Genomic DNA, 19,371 nt, shown 5'->3' with positions numbered 1-19,371 from the left:
CTGAATGTGATACCAAGAGGATAGATAAGCCACCTTCACTGAGTATTCATCTTGATCAGAGCCAGGTACCAGCCTGGGCTCCTTGTGCCTGACCATCTGTTTGGTGATGTCTCCTCTGGTACATGTTAGTGAGCTTTTTCTGGAGCTCAGATTCCCCTTGATTTGGTTAATAATCCATTGGTTTATTCTGAGCTAGTTTTAGATCCTATTTGTTAGATACCCTTTTGGGCTTGCTCTCAAAGCATTTGGTATGATATCCATTTTATTTGTCTGCTTTGAAATCACTTTGGTTTCTGACCATACAATTGATTTTTGTTTGATTTCAGATCTTTAAAGCATTTTAGTTTCTGATCATTTAGTTTTGGGGGGGTTTCTGACTGCTTGATTTGGCAATTTGCTGGCAATCAGCCTCCTTCTTCTAGCATTCCCCCAAAAGCTAATTCAAGAAAAGGTGAGATATTGGAAGGAAAACTGTCATTTGGTACTCTAGTTGATTTTATGTTTTGTAATTGTGAAATTTAACTTATAAATATTGGGGAGGGGGGAATAGGAGGGGAAAATCTAACTAAAGACAACATGGCTTTATAATTCCCTTGATGGCAAACATTTAATATTGTCTCTAACCTGGTTTTTTCATGCTAATGTAGAAGTTCTAGAGAATCTAGTTTATTTAAAAAATTAATTGAATTTTAGGAACATCTTTTAAAACAGGAAATGACAGGTTTTTAAATGACTCTAATGTGTTTTGTGACATTATAACTATAATTTCTCTTTTACAATGTATTTGGGACAATAGCTCATCTCTGTACTTTTAGCTATAAAAAAAGAAAAAGCATTTTAAGTAAAATACTTGTTCAGTGATTAGCATGCTTACCACAAAGGTAAAAATGAGGCTTAAAACTAGGGAAAAGAATCTTCAGGCTGTAATTCTTCTTTTGATTATCTTGTAGACCAAAATAAAAAGATCTCTTTATTTTTAAGCAAAGAGAGATTCCAAGTGTCTGTTATAGTAAGGTTTAAATCTTTAACACATAGTTAATTTAAATGTGTTAAGACAACACAGGACTCTTAATAGGTTTTTCCCACATTAATTAATATTATTTAGGATACAGTATACATGTTTTCTGTGTTTCAGTTACAACTCCATGGGGTTTTGTTTGAAATATAATTATCTTTTTATTTTAAAGTGTTTCCAAGCTAAGGAGATGGCTCAGCAGTTAAGAGTGCTTGCTGCTTAAGTATAAGGGCCAGAGTGCTCAAGACTGCCTGAATTTGATTACCCAACACCCGTGTAAAATGTTGGGTATAACCCCAGTTATTGAGGGCAAAGACAGGAGAATCACCATGGTTTGCTGACCAAAACGTGAATAAACAATACAGCAGGGCACCCATAATTCTCCTCTGGCCTCTGCACACTGGGCATGTGTACACACGTGAACTGGTTAAAAAGTGTTTCCTAAATTTTGTAAATAAATGTAACAGCAATACTACTAATAATAGTGCTAAGATAGAAAGGAACTAACAAATAAAACAGATGAGAGTTACAGAGGATGAAGTGTTGCAGGTCAAGAGCCAAAGTATCTGGGCTATCATAGATCCTTTATTAGTCATTTACTATCCACTGCTATGTGTTACCTAACATCTTGTGACTGTTGGGTAAACCCTTTGGGATGAATGAACAGAGCCCCTGGTTTCCACCAACCCCCAAACTAAGAATGTTATCAGATAGCCTGAGGCCTACAGCAGTGCTAACCTGCTTGCCTAATGCTTCTGCCTACATACTACAAGTGTTTTGATTTATGACTAAAAACTGCTTGAAGCTGTTACCACATGGTAACATAGAATTTTGCATAACCTAGATCTGCATTCCTGGGCCATGATCATTCACATCTGGCTTCAGAATAAGTACCTCTGAAGTGAGAGCTGTTTTTTGTTTTGTTTTGTTTTGTTTTGTTTTGTTTGTTTGGTTTTGGTTTCTCTAGGTGGGGTCTCACTCTAGTTTTAGTTTAGGCTGACCTGAAATTCACTATACAGTTTCAGGGTGGCCTCAAACTCATGGGGTACTCTTACCTCAGCCTCTTGAGTGCTGGAATTAAAGGTGTGTGCCACCACGCCCAGCAAAAGCTATTTTTGTTTGCTTGCTTGTTTGTGTTTGTGCACATTAACAGCATGCACATGAACAAGTGCTTTGAGTGTGAGAGTCTCTCACCATTAGGCAGCACTGTACCTTTGGTGGCTGAGCTCTATGCTGTTGTCTGGAGGATAGAGGCAAGTTATTATAGTTGCCTTTTCTTAGGTACTCATACTATGTCTGATATCAGGCACTGAGCCTGGGTAGGATACTAGGCACTTGCCCTGGGTAGGATCTCTGGCACTTATCTTGTGTGGTATCACATGTTAAGAAATTTCTATTCAAGATCTCTCATCCAATATAATCGTAGGTATTTTTTTCTCATGATATGGAAAAGTTCACAGTTTCAAAGCCACAGCACTGCAAATAGCTAAGCTGAAATTCAAAACAAGTAGATTTAGCTTGGTTATGCTGTTTCCATGACACAATGTGTTTTCTCTTACAAGAAGTAGAAAGATATTTATTGGTAGTTTGTTTTTCTCTGTGTGGATATGATAATATCTAAAGAAAAGAACAGCGCTAGAGAAGACACAGGGACAGGACAAGTTCCACATTCCTCTCTCCTGGCCACCTGCAACAGACTGGTTCTGAGCCTAGGAAAACAAAATGTGAAACTACGGTGTTCAGGAAATAAAGGTAGAGACCCTGAAAGACAAATATTGCATACTTTCTCTCATTTGTGGGATGTAGAATTTAAAAATATATAAGTGAAAGCTATGAAAGTATAAAGGGGTCTGTTCTGGAAAAGGGGACCAATGGGAAGGGGACAAGAGAGAATACTGGAGCAAGGTGGATATGATCAAGTTACATGATATGCATAGCGGGTAGGACTGACTTCATCCAAGCCCCCAGCCACTGCCCCACACACAGAGTATAGTGGCTTTGGGCTTAAGGACTCCAGTGGGTCCTGGGAATGACATCTTGCCCAGGACACCAGCTGCAGAGGTATGACACAGCTTCCTGATCAAGGGGCTCAAGTGGAAAGAACATGAGCAAACTTGTTCCCGAGCCCTGTGAACTGTCCCTATCCCAGACATACCTAGAAATAGCCAAGGGAGAATTAAAACAAATAAGAGAAACAAGTGGGGGTAGAGAGAGATGAAACAAAGGAATGAAACATGAGGTTTGGGGGCTTGTCACCCAAGAGGTTTGGAGCTATGGAGAGCACATGCATGTAATACTAATCGTCCTAGTTTATATTCACAAACTCCTGAAACCAAGGAGGTATAGGATGTCAGCTAAGATGCCGGCCCTGACTTGGCCTGTTGCCTCTATTTCTGGGCACTGCCACTCAATCAGGCTTCCAGCCTGAATGGTTTCTATGCCTGGGCTTCATTGGGCATGCTGGGTTGGATAGTTTTCTTGGCCCTCTACTGCCCACCTGCTCTTCTCTGTCTAGATTTGCTTTCATACCCTTGGAGTCTGGGTCTGTCTGTTCTCCTAAGACAGGCTTCTCTTTCATCTGAATTTGTGTTACTTTCATCATAAATATGTGGGGGGTGTTTATGTGTGTGTATTTGGTGTTTTTCTTTGGTTCTGCTCCCGAGCACCTAAAGTCATTAAAATTTCCTGAGTAATAGGAATACCATTTGTAAGAAGGAGCCTCTTTGACCTTGCCTGAGTTCATCTTGAGAGATGACTCTGGGAACAAACCATGTGATTGAGGGTCCCCCTCAAACTTCAGGGAGAGGAGAAGAGTTGAAGTTTGAATCCAATCATTGATGTCCAATGACTTAATCTGTCATGTCTATGTAATCATGAGACTTCACAGAAACTGTGGGCAATAAAGCTAAGGAACTTGCAGGTTGGAGAGTGCCTCAAGGGGCTTGGGAGCGTGGCTTCTCAGATGAGCAGCAAAGGTCTGTGCTGGCATACCTCACCATGCCTTATCCTGTGCATTTCCTCTGGATCACTGTGCCTGAACACAATTTTTATAATAAACTCTTATCCTAAGAAAAGTGTTTTCCTGAAGACTGAGTCATGCTAGCAAATGATGAGAACTTGGAGTTAGAGAAGAATCTTAGACATGTTCAATTGGTAGTTGGTCAGGCAGAAGTGTAGTTAGTCTTGGGGCCCCGCCTATTTGTAGGAGACATCTGAAGTACAAGCAGCCTCATGGGATACATCTCTTAATGTCTGGGGTTTGTGATAATGCTGGGTAGTGTCAGAACTGAATGGAAGTGTAGGACACCCAGCTGGCATTGGAGAATTGGGGTGGTTGCTTCTGGAAAAGCACTAGAATATCTACAATAACCAGGTTGTTGACATTCATTTTAGATGTATTCAACATTCTGATGCTGCCAGAGGGGAAAAAAACGCATTCTTTTTGGAGAGGCTGACACATGTTCCAACACAGAGCTTTCAGGTAAGCACATCTTACTACCTGCCTAGCCAGAGCCACTGCCACCTCTGCCTAGATTGTTGTGACATCCCATGATGGGTTCCTCCACTTCTGTCTCTGCCCCAACAACTCAGCTACAGGGGCACCTTAACAATGTAAGTCAGATCACGGTACTCTTCAATACCAGCAGCAGGTCCCTCTCTATCACAGAGACCTAGGGCCTGTCCACCCCTTCAGCCACATCATGGCCCTCATTCACTTCCCTCTACCAGGCTGGCCTCCTAGTTATCAGAACATGCCAGTCAGCTCTCACTGAGGGTCTTTGTCTGGAACATTCTTCTCCTAACAGCTGATGATAAAGTCCCTCATTGCCTTCACCATTTGCTTGGGTTTCACCTCCTCCAATCAGCAACCTACCCTGACTTCTATTTAGAACTGCGGCACAGGGCTCCACAGAGACTCACTGGACGCCTCCCACCTCCTCTTTGCCTACTTTTCCTTATGCTCCATCACCACACATGCCATATAAGTTAATTGTCAGATTTATTGCTTGATTCTTGTCTTGCCCTGCTAACATGCAGAATTCACAAAGGTTGGGATCTGTGTCAATTTCATTCCTGGATATTCTTCAAGTCCCTAACACATAACAAATGCTTATTTCATGTTGGCTGATTGGTACGATTCCAAAGACAGAGTTTGTTTAGAGAATCCTAGCAGAACAAGCTTGCTGGGACCCCCGGTCAGATGTACAGTCAGAGTCATAGGGCAGGCCTTCAGGAAGGTAGAAGCGGCTGCAGAGAATGACTCTGCTTGAACCAGACAAACTCTGTCTTTTTGACAAAACCTAGACAGCTCCTCTGTGACCCCTCTTCTAGTGAGCTTCATCTTTGCAAGCCCTCTTTTATCCTGTCTATGCCAACTGTGGCAGAAATTGCCCAATCAGTTTTTGGAGAATGCTTGAACTGGATACCCACCACCCTGACTGCCTGCCTCAGGAATCAAGGTAAGTCCTTTAGCAAGTCCTTTAACAAGACAAAGTCCCTCTGCACTCTATTTTCCCTTAGTGATTTCTATCCACTGACTCCTCACCCTTGCCACTAGCCAGAACTGCCCAGGTGTCTTTACCATGTTGGGAGTTGAGCTTACTCTATGCCCCGCCCACCACTGTCATAGTTCGGATATCTGTCACCCCAATCCTAAAGTCTTCATCACCCACTTGACGTGGGTCAGAAACAATGTGCTCTTTAAATGTCTTTAATCATGGCTTGTTAAGACCATGGATTCCCATTGGATTCCTAGAGCCCTCACCCAGGATCCCAGATGCACATAATTTGAAGCTTTTGCTTTCTTTCCTAGCTGACTGATGAGAGAATCACTGTGGGGCCATAACCAACCCTTGAACTAGTGGTCTCCACAGATAAAGGGCATGGAGGTATTCTGTTCCACACAAGGCCTCGAGTTCCAGGCACACAGTGGCTGGTTAAGTGCATAAGACAGAGGCTAGGTTAGTGTCCTGGGCTTCTGTGCATGCAAGGCACTGTCATTTAAGAATATAGGAACTTCCTGGTGGACTGAATTCTCTCCCACCCCTTCACCATGCTGGCTATGTGCTCCACTACTACTGCACTGACTGAAATTTCTTTCTTGCAGCATGAGTTTACTAAGGATAATGTAGGAATTCTATGACATCACCAGACTGGCTCCTCTAAGACTTCTTCCTTAGACCAGCTGTGGCCCCCATCATCCTCCTTTTACCACTTGCCTTGGACTTTTCTTCAGCTCCTTCCAATCCTCTGATTCAAACACCTACCTCCATGGTCCCTAGGTATAGCCAGTGGGAACCTTCCATCCACACAAGCCCCTCAACTCCCAATAGCTATTTGAATTTTGGAAATTGAACAGGGGCTCTCAAAGGACTCAGTTACCTCCAAAGCCATTGGGTACCAGGGAAAATTTCATTGTTAAAATGTTATTCATAAATATCAGTGGGAAAGTGTTGGCCTTTCTGGTAAGCAGGTATAACCCAACTTATTGTGACAAAAACAATTCAAATAAAAATTAAAAGTGAGGAAAACACAAGAGCCACCTGTTTTATATAAGCCTCCAGTAAGTTTTATATTGTTTTGTTTACTTCATGTGTATAAGGTTTTAAAATAAAAACTATGAGGTCTCTTTTCTTTGTATGTTTGTTTATGTGTTATTTGTCTCCCTCTGCAAGATACTCCAGAGGGATTAAAAGACTCTCATTAACCACACTACAGTCTTTGGTCTGCCAGGCCAACTTTAGCAAACATCCTATGAAATTCAAGGGGGGAAAATCTACCCTTGATGTCTTATTTTAATCATTCTGTCAATTTCATTTAGCAAGACTCTTCCTACCTCTTATATTTCCTCTTAGCACTTTTCCATCCACTCACCCCTTACTCAGCTTACTGGCTATACATCTGCTCCTGTTGTCCCTGTCAGTATTCAAAGTCAAGCCCATCTCTCTGCTCTATTGCAAATAGTTGTGTACATGTTGACGTACACACACACTAGCATTCTTATGTGTGTGTTGCTATATCCAAGCACTGATATTTTAGTTTTATGTAAACTGGGAATTCTAAAATACCCTCACAGCCTATGTAATAGCATTCTCTGCAAAAAGAAAAAAATGTACACTCAAGGTTAATTCATACTTCCCTTTTAGCTATAAATAGATTTTATTGCCTATGATATTGACTACAAAGACAACAGAATCTGTTAGATTTTTTTTTCTTCAATCTTGATCACTGGTAATTTATAGTTAGTATCAGGACCAATGATTATATATAATTACTTCTCTCAAATGTGTGAATGAAATTACAATAAATCAGCCAATTGGTATGTAAATTAAAATGAGCACACCTTAATGTTTTAATACATGTCACTTGAAAAATGTACACTTCTGAAAGCAGAGTAAGTGCTTCTGTAGAAGTATGTGAGGGTGTAAAAACAACTCTGCAGAAATACTACAAATCAACACCAATGATGGGAAGCACACTCCTCTTATGTTTAATGCTTCAGCATCAGGAAAGATAAGAAAATTAATTAATTTCATATGACTTCTCATAGTACTAGGAAGCACAGAATATAATCAAATATGTCGATTGTTAATAAAAATCAGAACTGTAAGGCAGTCTCAGTATGTTTATGCATTAATCTACTTAAAAGCACCTGGGAAGGTTGTATGGAAGAATCAGAAGTTTGAGGCCAGTATGGACTGTATAGTAAGACCCTGTCTAGAAGCAGAGACAGAGAAAAAGAGAGAGAGAGGAGGAGAAGGAGGGGGGAAAAATGTCAGTTCCAAAATTACTTCTGATAATTCTAGAGGCATCTTCTCATGAGAAAGTAACAGTTCTTCTAGCTAATGCATAGTGTTTCAAAAGGTAGCACAGAAATGGTCTTTTTCTTTCTTCAGTATTTCAAGTTTGAAAAGCCAAATTTGAAAAATCAGGAAATACATAATAAAAGTATTGCCATGAAAAATTATGTATTGATTACTAATTAAATTTGTATGTGCTATTTTTGTCCTCAGCATATAGCAAAATACTATTTTGACTGGCATATTCAAATAGCATATTCAAAAATTGAAATGTTCGTGCTATCAAGACCAAGGAAGGTTTCACATCTTATAACCTAATGATTGAAACAGATAAAAAAGATTTTTCAAATTTGGAAAACCCAACTCTTAAAATCTCAACACAAAACATTTAAGTTGTTAACTAATTTACCTATTCTCCTTGGTCTCCATAATCACTTCTTCTGGAATATTTGTCCGTGAAAACCATGAAAGTCTTTCTCTTCCTTCGGCTCCAGTCTCCTGCTTAGGCTTCCTCTCAACATGCACTCTGAGAGCAGCTCTTCCTGGCCCTTGAAAAGCCAGCTTCCGCCCGATATCCACTCATCATCTGATGTCAGAAAGCATTGTGTTGTGTCTGTGTTCCATAAGTATGAAGCTCTCACCCAGCAACCCACACAAGTCTTAAAGTGGAACAATATTGATGGCTTAATAGTTTTTGGCTTTTTCCTAAGGCAAAATTAACTCATTTTCATCTAAGAATCTTTTGTGTTTTTTGGAGGTGCAGGGAGATGCTGTAGAGGTACTTGGACTGGGTGTCTCCCACCCTCATCTCAGCAGGTGGAAAATGCTGGTTGGTGAGAACCTTCTCCCAGCTCTGGAGCTGTAGGCATCCTGGCTTTACCTTGGGGTTCCTGAAAGAAAGAACAAGGAAGGGTAAAGAAAAGAGTGACAGCACTCCAAGTTCAAGCCCAGAAAGGCAGCCAGGTTCTCAGCGTCAGTGACCTTCTAATTATAAAGCATCGGCTGAACTGTTGCCCTGCAAATTAGCCTGCCCCTCCCCCCTCCCCCGATGAGGAACACACCAACAAACACATACGTGTGTAACTAGACGTGGCTGCCTTTGAAAAAATAAACATATCTGCTTATCAGCTTAGCTCATGAGCTTTGTTTCCCTGGCTTCTTCCAACTGGAAATACTGTTTCCTCTCACACACAATGAGTGTGCATGTTGTTTAAGGAAAAAACACACTTAAATTCACTTTTCCACATGTAATATCTCATGTTAGAGAGCTGTAAAAGGCCTAGCTTTTTGAGAAGTAGGATGCAGAAGTGGCAAGCTTTCTCAGAAGCGATACACCAGAGGGATGCAGGACACTGAGAGTTGTGTGGTTTTTGGTCATGCAAATGTCACGATCATAAAATACTTGATAATTTCCAAGGCTTCTTAGACATTTATACATTTAATTATTGTTTGAAAAGAGGTAAAATTACTAATATAATGCTGGGGAGATAGCTTAGTTGGTAAACTACTTGCCTTGTAAACCTGAGAACCCAAGTTTGATCACCAGAACCCAAATTTAAAATAGCCAGATATAGTAATCCCTATGCTGGGAAGGTGGAGAAAGGGGCCTGCTAGCCAGCTAGTATAGCATACTTGGAAGGTTCCAGGCCAATGAGAGGCCCTGTCCTAAAAATGGGGTATGGTGCCTAAGGAATGATACCCAAGCTTGTCTTCTGGCCTCCATATGCACACCCAGGTACATAAGTATGCCCACAAAGGGACCTGCATACAAATGAACATGTACGCTCACACAGACAGACATACACATTCACACACACACACACACACACACAGAGAGAGAGAGAGAGAGAGAGAGAGAGAGAGAGAGAGAGAGAATTGATACTATGTTGAAGAAAATTGGAAAGTAACTTTGTTGAGGGTGGATATATTGCTCAGTGGTTAAAGGCACTTGCTTGCAAAGCCTGACATCCAGATTGATTGTCCACTACCCACATAAAGCCAGATACACAAAGTGACCCATGCATCTGTAGTTCACTTGCAGTGGATAGAGACCCTAGCACAACCACTCTCTCCCTCTTGCTCTCTCGCTTGCTCGCTTGTTCCCTCTCTCTCTCTCTCTCTCTCTCTCTCTCTCTCTCTCTCTCTCTCTCTCTCAAATAAATAAATAAATAAATACAAAAAAGAATTTTTAAAGAAAGTAAATGCTTGGGGCTGGACAGATGGCTTAGCGGTTAAGTGCTTGCCTATGAAGCCTAAGGACCCTGGGTTAAGGCTCGATTCCCCAGTACCCACATAAACCAGATGCATAAGGTGGCACATGTATCTGGAGTTCGTTTGCAGTGGCTGGAGGCCCTGGTATGCACATTGTTTCTATATATATATATATCTTTCTCTCCCTGACTATTGCTCTCAAATAAATAAATAAACAAGATTTTAAAAATAAATAATTAAAAAGAAAGTAAATGTTTAAAGTCACCAAGAAGGAAATGATGGACTGAGCTGTAAACAATTAATCTTCTGTTTTTACTACCCAATGGCTTATTTATTTACTCATTTTGTTGGTTCTGGGGCTAGAAATCAGGGTCTTGTGCATGCTAGACAGGTGGATCTACCATTAGGCTACATTAGGGTTCATAATTTAAATTGTATTAAGTCATTTTAGATTCTTGGATGATTAGTAAAAACAAGGAAAAGAACTCAAAACTCACAGTAAACTCTTCCCTGAAAACACTTTCCAGCAAATTGATTATAATTAAAAAATTAGTTGGGCATTCTGAGATTTAATTTAAGCAAATAAATCCCAAATTCTATTATTTTTCACAGAATCTAATACCATGACACTTGAATTGTTACATGTCAAGAACTAGGGAAAGTCTGTATTCAAGTTTAAAATTAGAAATTTAAGTTAAGGGTTTACACTTGCATGAGGATAGAAGCCTTGCTTATAATAATAGATTTTCTAAAATTAGACTCTTCCATTTGGCATCTTTAGAGTAAATGAGGTCAAGTATTATGAAGTTGAGAACTAGGATCAATTCCTTTCTCTCTAAATCAAGAGAACCAGAATAGGAATTCTGTTGTTAACATATCTAAAATTCCGTTGCAGACAAGTATATTTGTTGTAAATCCTATCAATGATTCTGAGAATAGGAATCCATCCAAGCATGTCTTCTCAGGCTGGACATAACAGTACACTCCTATAATTCCAGCACTAAGAGGTTGAGACAGGAAGATGGTAAGTTTGAAGCCAATCTGAAATACATAGCAAAACCAAAACTCATAAAACAAAACTAACCAAGCAAACTAATATGTCTTTGTCTCCTCTTCCTGCTTCTCCATCTCCTCTTATTCCTCTGTATATTAAGGATCTAACCCATGCCCTCATGCATTCTAAATTTATAGACTACCACTGAGCTTACAGCAAGCCCCAAATATGTATTTAAAATAACATTTAAAGTAAAAACATTTTTGTTAAATAAATCTCATGTGAACTATGACCATAAAATAGGTGTGGATTGCAGGGCAATAGACGAAGGTCTTGAAGGAATCTCTATGGTAGAAGATGTGATTGAGGAGAAGTCAGGAATGGACTACATTGGAAGCAGCCCCCCTCCCCACCTCCTTCCCACACGTCCCTGGCCTGCACAGGTGACCTCACAGTGGTGCTCTGCCTCTGCAGGAACTTCTGCAGTAAGTGAAAACAGCACTGCTTCATGCAGTTCCGCATATCCGTGCAGTATGTACTTTTGCTGAATCACTCGTTCTAGTTCATCAAAAAATTACATTCTATAATCTGAAATACTGATGAGCTTGAAGTCAATAGTAGTTTTGGTAATGTCGCAGAACAGTACAGAGCCCTGTGGCAGAGGACTGAAACTGTCCTTTTTGTGGGCAGTGACATGTTCATTACCAAAAATGAACTTTTGAGTAACTCAAGTAACTCACCTGTTTGTGTCATCTGTAACTGTACAAGATGATTGTGCCCCATGTACTACTAAAACCATGATTCAGTCTCTCTCCTGATCACCCTGATCTGCCCAGTTAAATGACCTTCCGGAATGATAAGGGTGGGGTAATCACCATGACACAGTGAGCTCTAACAAACCTAGGCTGAAACATGGTGGTGACCTTGTCCAGTATCTCCGCTATTATCTCTCTTTCTCTCCTTCCCTCCCCCCCCCCACCTCTTGTTCTCTCTCTCTCTTTCTCTTCCAGGTGTGGTTTGCACATACCTTTAATCCCAGCATTCAAGAGGCCTAGGTAGGAGGATCGATGTGAGTTCAAGGCCAGCCTACACAGTGAATTCCAGGTCAGCCTGGTCTAGAGCAAGACCCTACCATGAAAAACCAAAATAAACAAATAACAAGCTGGACAAAAAAAAAAAAAAAAAAAAAAACTGGTCATGGTAAAGCAGAGGTTAGAAAAAAATGTTGGGAATAAAAAGTAACATGCATCAGAAATTGAAAATTAAAGAGACTACTATAAGCCAGCCCCTGAAGATACCAAGGGACATGGTACAGGTATTCAAATGCCATTTCCTGTCCTCCCTACTTTCCCCAGAGGAAAACAAAGCTGCTGCTCTGCAACCTGTCATATATTGTAACCTTAGAACCTTCCAGTTGCCACACCTTGATAATCCCACATCTCTTCATGCCAACTTTCCACATATATAAAACAAGATTATGTGCTATCCACAAACAGCATAAAGACCAAATTAAATACTATCTAAAATACCTCATTAAGTGGAGGTGTTTACAAATATTGTATGTCACTGTTTTTACTCATGTAATGTCTTGTAACCTGTGAAATGATGTGAAATTTGTTCATGATCATTTGTGCCTACTCCCTTCAAGCTCAAACAATGGATACCATGCAATGGCTGGGAGGGGACAGGGCTGACACCCTCATCACCATCTGTGATCAATTGTTCATTTGGCCCTGAAACCTGGAGCTGTTGTCTATGGCTTACTGGCACCCATGTGGTAACACCTTATTCTTCACAGCAAAATGTCCCATGTTGGCAACCCGGGCTTCACCCACAGTAGGATTTGGCACTGCGTATGTTCTCTCATGAGGAGTAGGACAACAAACATGCCAGCTCCGCTTACTAACTGATGTGACATGACTTTGAGGGACACAGCTTGAGACAAATACCCAGGAGAATCCAAGCCCAAGTTACGATCCTGAAAAACAACTGATCGTGTTCCTTTAACCCAAAGTCGTTCTTTAGTAAGGTAAGCAGGGGGCTGTGGGCAAAGATGAAGGGGTTCTAAAGTGAGCTGAAGCAGGAGGGCAAAGCCAACTTCCTAAGAACTAAACCGCGGACCCCTGGCGGTCACCAAAGGAAATGACACGAAAAGCCTTTCCATGAGGATGGGGAAACATTATAATCAGGACCACCCTACTACTTTACCCTCTTCAGTATGATGTCCTTTCTGTCAGTGTAAGGTGACTGTTCAGTTTCACCTTATTTGGAGACTACAAACTAACCATAGCCCCCATCCCGGGTGGTGTGGAATGGGGAGGGAGGCAAACAAAGCTCCCTATGGCCTTCTCAGTACTGCAGTGTTTGAGGGCAGAGCAGCCTCTGCAGCTCGCCTATCAGAATAGCGTCAATGGCCCTAGAAACAGTCAACCATTTATAGCAGGCGGAGCAGGCTGGCGCCTGGCGGTCTCCTGAGAGCAGGTGCACATTCATTCTGTGGATGAAAACTGAAAACCTACATTGCTGACAAATAGACACAGCTGAATCCTCTGTGCATGGTAAAAACTTATCCTGCAAAGTCCTCAACACGGAAAACAAGAAGCCAAATGTAGACAAACTTCCAACCCTCAGGAAGTCTCCACTGGAATCCCCCATCCTCTCAGGTCAGAGTGAAACGTGAGTCAGCAAAGACCAAATTGGCTTAAAGTGGAATTTTTACAATGTTGAAAAGTCAGACGCATTCACCCTATAAGACAACAGGCCAAAATCTAAGACAGAACGGGCAGTGCAGATGTGGTAAGGATGGCGCTGGGTACCTAGGTGTGGTATAGGAAAGGTCACGGTCACCACGAGGCCTCCTATGTACACCTCTATAATTGACTGCTCATATAAAATACATTTACACAGCCCCACAAGGAGATGCTGAAAGGTGAGTGGTATTCCCAGAGTCTGTGCACTTAGCCTTTCAAGGAGCAAGTAGGGCAATGAAGACTTTTCCAAGTTAGAAAACATTTACATGAAGCCTCTGGTGTTGTAAATCCCTTTGGTGTTGGCAGTTCCTCATGCCTGCCTTTTTCTTCTTTGATGCTTCCTGTCAGGTTTTGGACCATGGGTACAGAAGGCATTCAATAAACAGTGAGTAGTTTAGTCCCTTTATGTACACATGGCCCAAATGTGCATGAAACTTAATGCTCAGGTCATGAACACATCTGAGTGTATGGGAGATCCAGAATCAACGTGGTCCTGTGTCAGCTTTTCAGCCAACAGCAGAGCTAACTGTGTGAGTCAGAGTGGAGCTTGCACTGACAGAGAACCCCAACCCTTTCTCTCAAATGAGAATGTTCATAAGCGTAATAGTACACAAACTATGGCATGTGACTCCCATCTCAGAAAAACTGATAAAAATCACATTAATATAGATTAAAATCCACCCTGCTTGCCAGGCGCTGACTGGTACAATCTATCTTTCTGAATGCACAAAGATATTCCACCATCTGTTTAAAAGTTAACTTTGGCTGGAGAGATGGCTTAGCAGTTAAGCACTTGCCTGTGAAGCCTAAGGACCCCGGTTCAAGGCTTGGTTCCCCAGGTCCCACGTTAGCCAGATGCACAAGGGGGCGCACGCATCTGGAGTTCGTTTGCAGTGGCTGGAAGCCCTGGCGCGCCCATTCTCTCTCTCTCCCTCTATCTGTCTTTCTCTCTGTGTCTGTTGCTCTCAAATAAAAAAAATAAAAAATATTTAAAAAAAAATAAAAGTTAACTTTTTTTGGAGGGACCTATCACATCCCATTATGCCAGAGGCTGGTGTGCCTGACACTTGATCCCTAGGATGGAATTGTCAATCAATTCTCAATTTCATTTCAAGAGGAGGAAACTAAGGTTCCCAGAGGTTAACTGTCAGAATTACTGTGAGGAAGAGCCTGCTTTCAAAACTGAGTCTGACTCCAAATAAATTCATTATATCTGGAGGATATTTTTTTTCATTCTTAGCAAGGTCTCTGGGCAATATAAACGTAAGCCAAACACAATGATGTTCTTTGAGATAAGAATTTTCCTAGGATGGTCACTCAGCATAAACATTTGATAAACAAAACATTAGTACATAAAACTGGTGTGTACATATAGCTCAGTGGTAGAGCACTTGCCAAGCATGTGTAAGCCTCTGAGTTCAATCCCCCATTCTAGAAAGTGTTAAAATAAATAAAACTAGTGGAGATTTGTGTTAAGCTTCAAGATCTGACAAGTTAATAACTTTAAATGCAAAGTAACTATTGTTTAATACATCATTAAGTACCCCCTTATACACTATCACTAGATTTAGCAATTAAATTTACAAATATAAATACACCTATCTAGTTGTTTCAATTTCAAACAATAGATATATTAATATTTGTGTATGTCATGCAATATTTCCTGTATTTTATCTTGTAATCACATTAGATTTTTTAAAAAATATTTTTATGTATTTATTTGCAAGGAGAGTGAAAGAGAGACAGAGAGAGAGAAAATGAGAATGAGAATGAATGCATCTGGGCCTCTTGCAACTGCTAACGAATTCCAGATGCATTCACTACTTTATGCATCTGCCTTTACATGGGTACTAGGGAATCAAACCTGGGCCATTAGGCTTTACAAGCAAGTGCCTTTAACCCTTGAGCCATCTCTCCAGTTTTCATTAGAATTTTTAATGGTTAAATGCATTAGCATGTTAAAACAAGGAGAAATGCTAAGCCTACTATGTAAAAATGTGCACAAATTCTGGATATCTATTAGATTCAAATATATGCTCCTTTCTACTGCTCAGTCTCAGTACTTTAATTAAACAAAGATGTTTATGGAATTTAAATGATCATCTATAATGATATTAAGATACCTGACTTACTTTAAAATGTTACCATTTTGGAACACAGGCACTATAAAGCCCTCATTTTCTGGCTCGGGTAACAGACTCATGATACAATCCAGAGTATTTAAAACAAATGTCTGTACACTGCTATAAGTAAACTAAAGATAGTTCTTGGTGATCACAATGGCCTCTTGGGCTTCCTATTCCCCTAAGTCCTAAGTGACAAGAGAAAAGGCACCAGGAAGCACAGGGACCAGAGCTCAGCATCTGCAGTTTGAGAACTCAATGCTCTTTAGCAAGAAATGCTACATCTACTCAGCCTAAAATAACTAGTTGGTCTTTTGTTCTCTCTTCATCTTACATTTTATAATCCACAAAATGAGGCTGCCTGTTTCATAAGCCTATTATGAGAATCAGAAGAGAACACACAGGTGAAAGTATTTTACTTATATCAAACTCATGAAATGAGGATAAGCCCAAGAGAGACCGCTGAACCACATGCACAGAACACAAAGGAAATTTAAAGATTCTCTCTCACAGACTTCTTAGCAATGAAATTAAATGACTTTTTTCTCAGTCTAGCAGAGCGAAAGCCACAAGTCCTGGTCTTCACTCCAGTGTTTTTTTCCAGCTTCATTGTGACTGCCTCCTAGACATTGAAGTCTGACACAATGCACACGAAGCATAGAGCTTAAGGAAAGAGTGAGGAGAAAAGAAAACACAAATTAAAATGGTCACAGGATTGACAGTATCTTTAAAGAGTGTACTGCTGCCCTGGCTACCAAGGTCAGAACAGAAAGCCCTGCTCACCTGCAGTGGGGCACCACCTGTGCATCACTCACATTCAGCAGTCCACGTTTGGACTCACGGCAGGCACAGCCAATACTGTCATTGCTGCTGCCAACCCGATGTGTTTATGGAGAGGTGTGCAATAGAGGGTTGTCCTTCCTACTCTCCAGAGAATAACAGTGTGGCAACAAGGAAATTATAGCACTGCTTTTGTAAGCCAAAGGTGTGAGGACAGATTGGTAGAAGAATGGGTAGTATTTAGCTCACAGCAAGAACTGTGTGTATATACATATATGAGTGTGTTCGTAGATGGATGGAAGGATCTGTATAGTACTGACAATGTATTCAGCCAAAAGTTCATTTCAAAATTCATTCTTTTGGGGAACTAGTATGTGAAACTATTTTTCTTATCGTGGAGATGGGTAGAGATGAGTGGATGATGGCAACATGTCAAAGGCTTACTAAACAGCTACACTGTGCCAAGTTTCATGCTTGATGCCTTGACACACATCTAGTCTCATCCCTACCACAATTATGTGTCAATGGATACCACTGCCTGGGAAAGAAAGTAAGGCACCGAAGGTAAGTGACGTCTTGATGGCTATAGCTTGAGGATTCAGCATAGCTGGCACTGGAACCCAAGGCTGCAGAGGACAAATCCAGCAGCAAGCAAGGTGCTCCTGATGTAAACTGTCTTTGCTCTTACAAAGCTGCCATGGGTTTTTCTTCTTATGTGAAGAAATACCACAAGCATAAGAAACAAATAGGAGGGGAAGATGAGAACACTAAAAACCTGGTTTGGCATGTAGTGCTGAAAATTGCTACATGAGCTTCTTGGGGAAATGGCCAGCAATGTTGTGCATATGAAAGCAGAAAGCCTGAAAGATGTACACACCTGTGCAATCATGGCACCCAGCCTAGGTGGCTAAACAGTGGCTAAGAGGTCCACTCAGTGGAAAGGAACCCATAGCTGGAACTGGGAATGGAGTCAGAATCCTATGGAGACCAAGATTATGGACTTCAATGAGAAGCCCCACTAATCTTTGGCCAAAAGTGAGGCTACATTCATCAAAACCTCTCTAAATTATTATCCCTTTTAGCCTATCCTGATCTCACTCTCTGTTGGAGAATCTGTTTTGTTTTGTTTTGTTTTGTTTTTTTCAGAAAGCAGTGAGAACTGGGGACAACTGAAATCTATCAACAAGACAAGAAAAGATAGCTGAGTCACTGGCAGATGAACCACATTTAGCAGAGCAGTTAGGGCCCAGGTGAAACCACCAAGGAATTGGCAAGATGAGCAAGAGTGCTGCTTCCATGGTGAGCCTGACAACCTGCACCAGGGTAATGGAGACAGACACTGAGAATACTCAAAATGCATCAAAGCAGAAATTCAGAACCTGCTGAGAGCTCATCACTAAAGTAGACTTAAAGCATTCCCACCAGGGCTCAGGGAATTCTGTGGGGTGGGGGGCAGAAAGAATGTAAGAGCCACAGGATGAGAGGGAATATCCAGAGACTTTGCCCACCCCTCATAACTGTCTGCCGCTCTCACAACTGATAACCCACAACTCCATGGTGAATACCAGCAACTCCACTAAGGAGGGCCTTCAGTGGAGTGGGGAAGGGAAGAGGGAAATGATGGTACCAACACATGATATACCCATACAAAGATTCTATTTAATTAAAAAAAGAAAATGAGGGCTGGAGAGATGCTTAAGTGGTTAAGGTGCTTGTCTGCAAAGCCAGAGGACCTAGGTTTGATTCCCCAGGACCCATGTAAGCCAGATGCACAAAATGGTACATGTGTCTGGAGTTCCTCTGCAGTGCCTGGAGGCCCTATCATGCCCATTCTCTCCCTCCCTCTCTCACTCTCTCTTTCTCTCTCTCTCCCTCCCTCCCTCTTTCTTTCTCTCAAATATAAGTATTTTTAAAGCCAGGCATGGTGGAGCATGCCTTTAATCCCAGCACTTGGGAGGCAGAGATAGGAGGATCACCATGAGTTCAAGGCCATCCTGAGACTACATAGCGAATTCCAGGTCAACATGGGCTAGAGTGAAAATCTACCTTGAAAAAGCAAGGAAAGAAGAAAGAAAGGAAGGAAGGAGGAAGGAAGGAAAAAGAAAGAAAGAGAAATCTGGTGTGGATGAATGTATGCAGAGGAGAAAACATGGCCAGCCAAAAAGCTAAGGGAGGTAAAGAAAGGATAAAGGGATAAGGGATGGCCAAAGAGAACTAAAGGAAAACAGCTTCCCAGAGTGAGATTTCTCACAAGATTACAAAAGCTAACCTGGGTTCCTCAGAAAAACTCAGGACATAAACCCTATGTTAACCCAGTCCGTATCTAGTTATGTGAGTGGCTTAAAATCCATATAAGGTTTGCTTTTCATGAGGCCAAGTGAGCTCTAGTGTGAGTTGAGTCACTTTTGCCTGGGTTGGTTCAGAAATAAAGAGCCCCATCAGTGCGTGATCAGGACAGCTTATGCCTGGAAAAGCCGTGGAAACCAACGGGCAATCATCGCATCTTTTACTCAAACGCAGCATCAAACTTACAAAATGAGAGCTCGGATCATTGATACATTGAAAATAAAAGCAACACGCTGAAATATTAACCTTGTTTAAGAAAGATAAAAAGGAAAGAGGGAAAAATTTCTTGTTAAAATTAGAATACTCTTTCTAAGAATTTAATAATCATTTAATAAGAAAATCAGAAAAAAAA

At 41.1% G+C, this 19,371-nt stretch overlaps 1 protein-coding gene across 5 annotated transcripts in view; it reads right to left on the bottom strand.

The window, feature by feature from the left end:
- Sacs (sacsin molecular chaperone) overlaps positions 1-19,371 on the bottom strand; it is an 86,348-nt gene that overhangs the window by 66,367 nt on the left and 610 nt on the right. For all 5 annotated transcript variants that reach the window (XM_045154589.1, XM_045154590.1, XM_045154591.1 and 2 more), the window contains exon 2: positions 8,225-8,705. In XM_045154589.1, the coding sequence (XP_045010524.1) occupies positions 8,225-8,244 (20 nt within the window). In that variant the 5' untranslated portion in view covers positions 8,245-8,705. The remainder of the gene's footprint in view (positions 1-8,224; positions 8,706-19,371) is intronic.

This window comes from Jaculus jaculus, chromosome 7, assembly GCF_020740685.1.
Source record: "Jaculus jaculus isolate mJacJac1 chromosome 7, mJacJac1.mat.Y.cur, whole genome shotgun sequence".
In the NCBI taxonomy this organism is placed as follows: Eukaryota; Metazoa; Chordata; class Mammalia; order Rodentia; family Dipodidae; genus Jaculus; species Jaculus jaculus.
The sequence above is the reverse complement of the archived record's forward strand: the minus strand, read 5'-3'. Positions and strand labels throughout refer to the sequence as shown.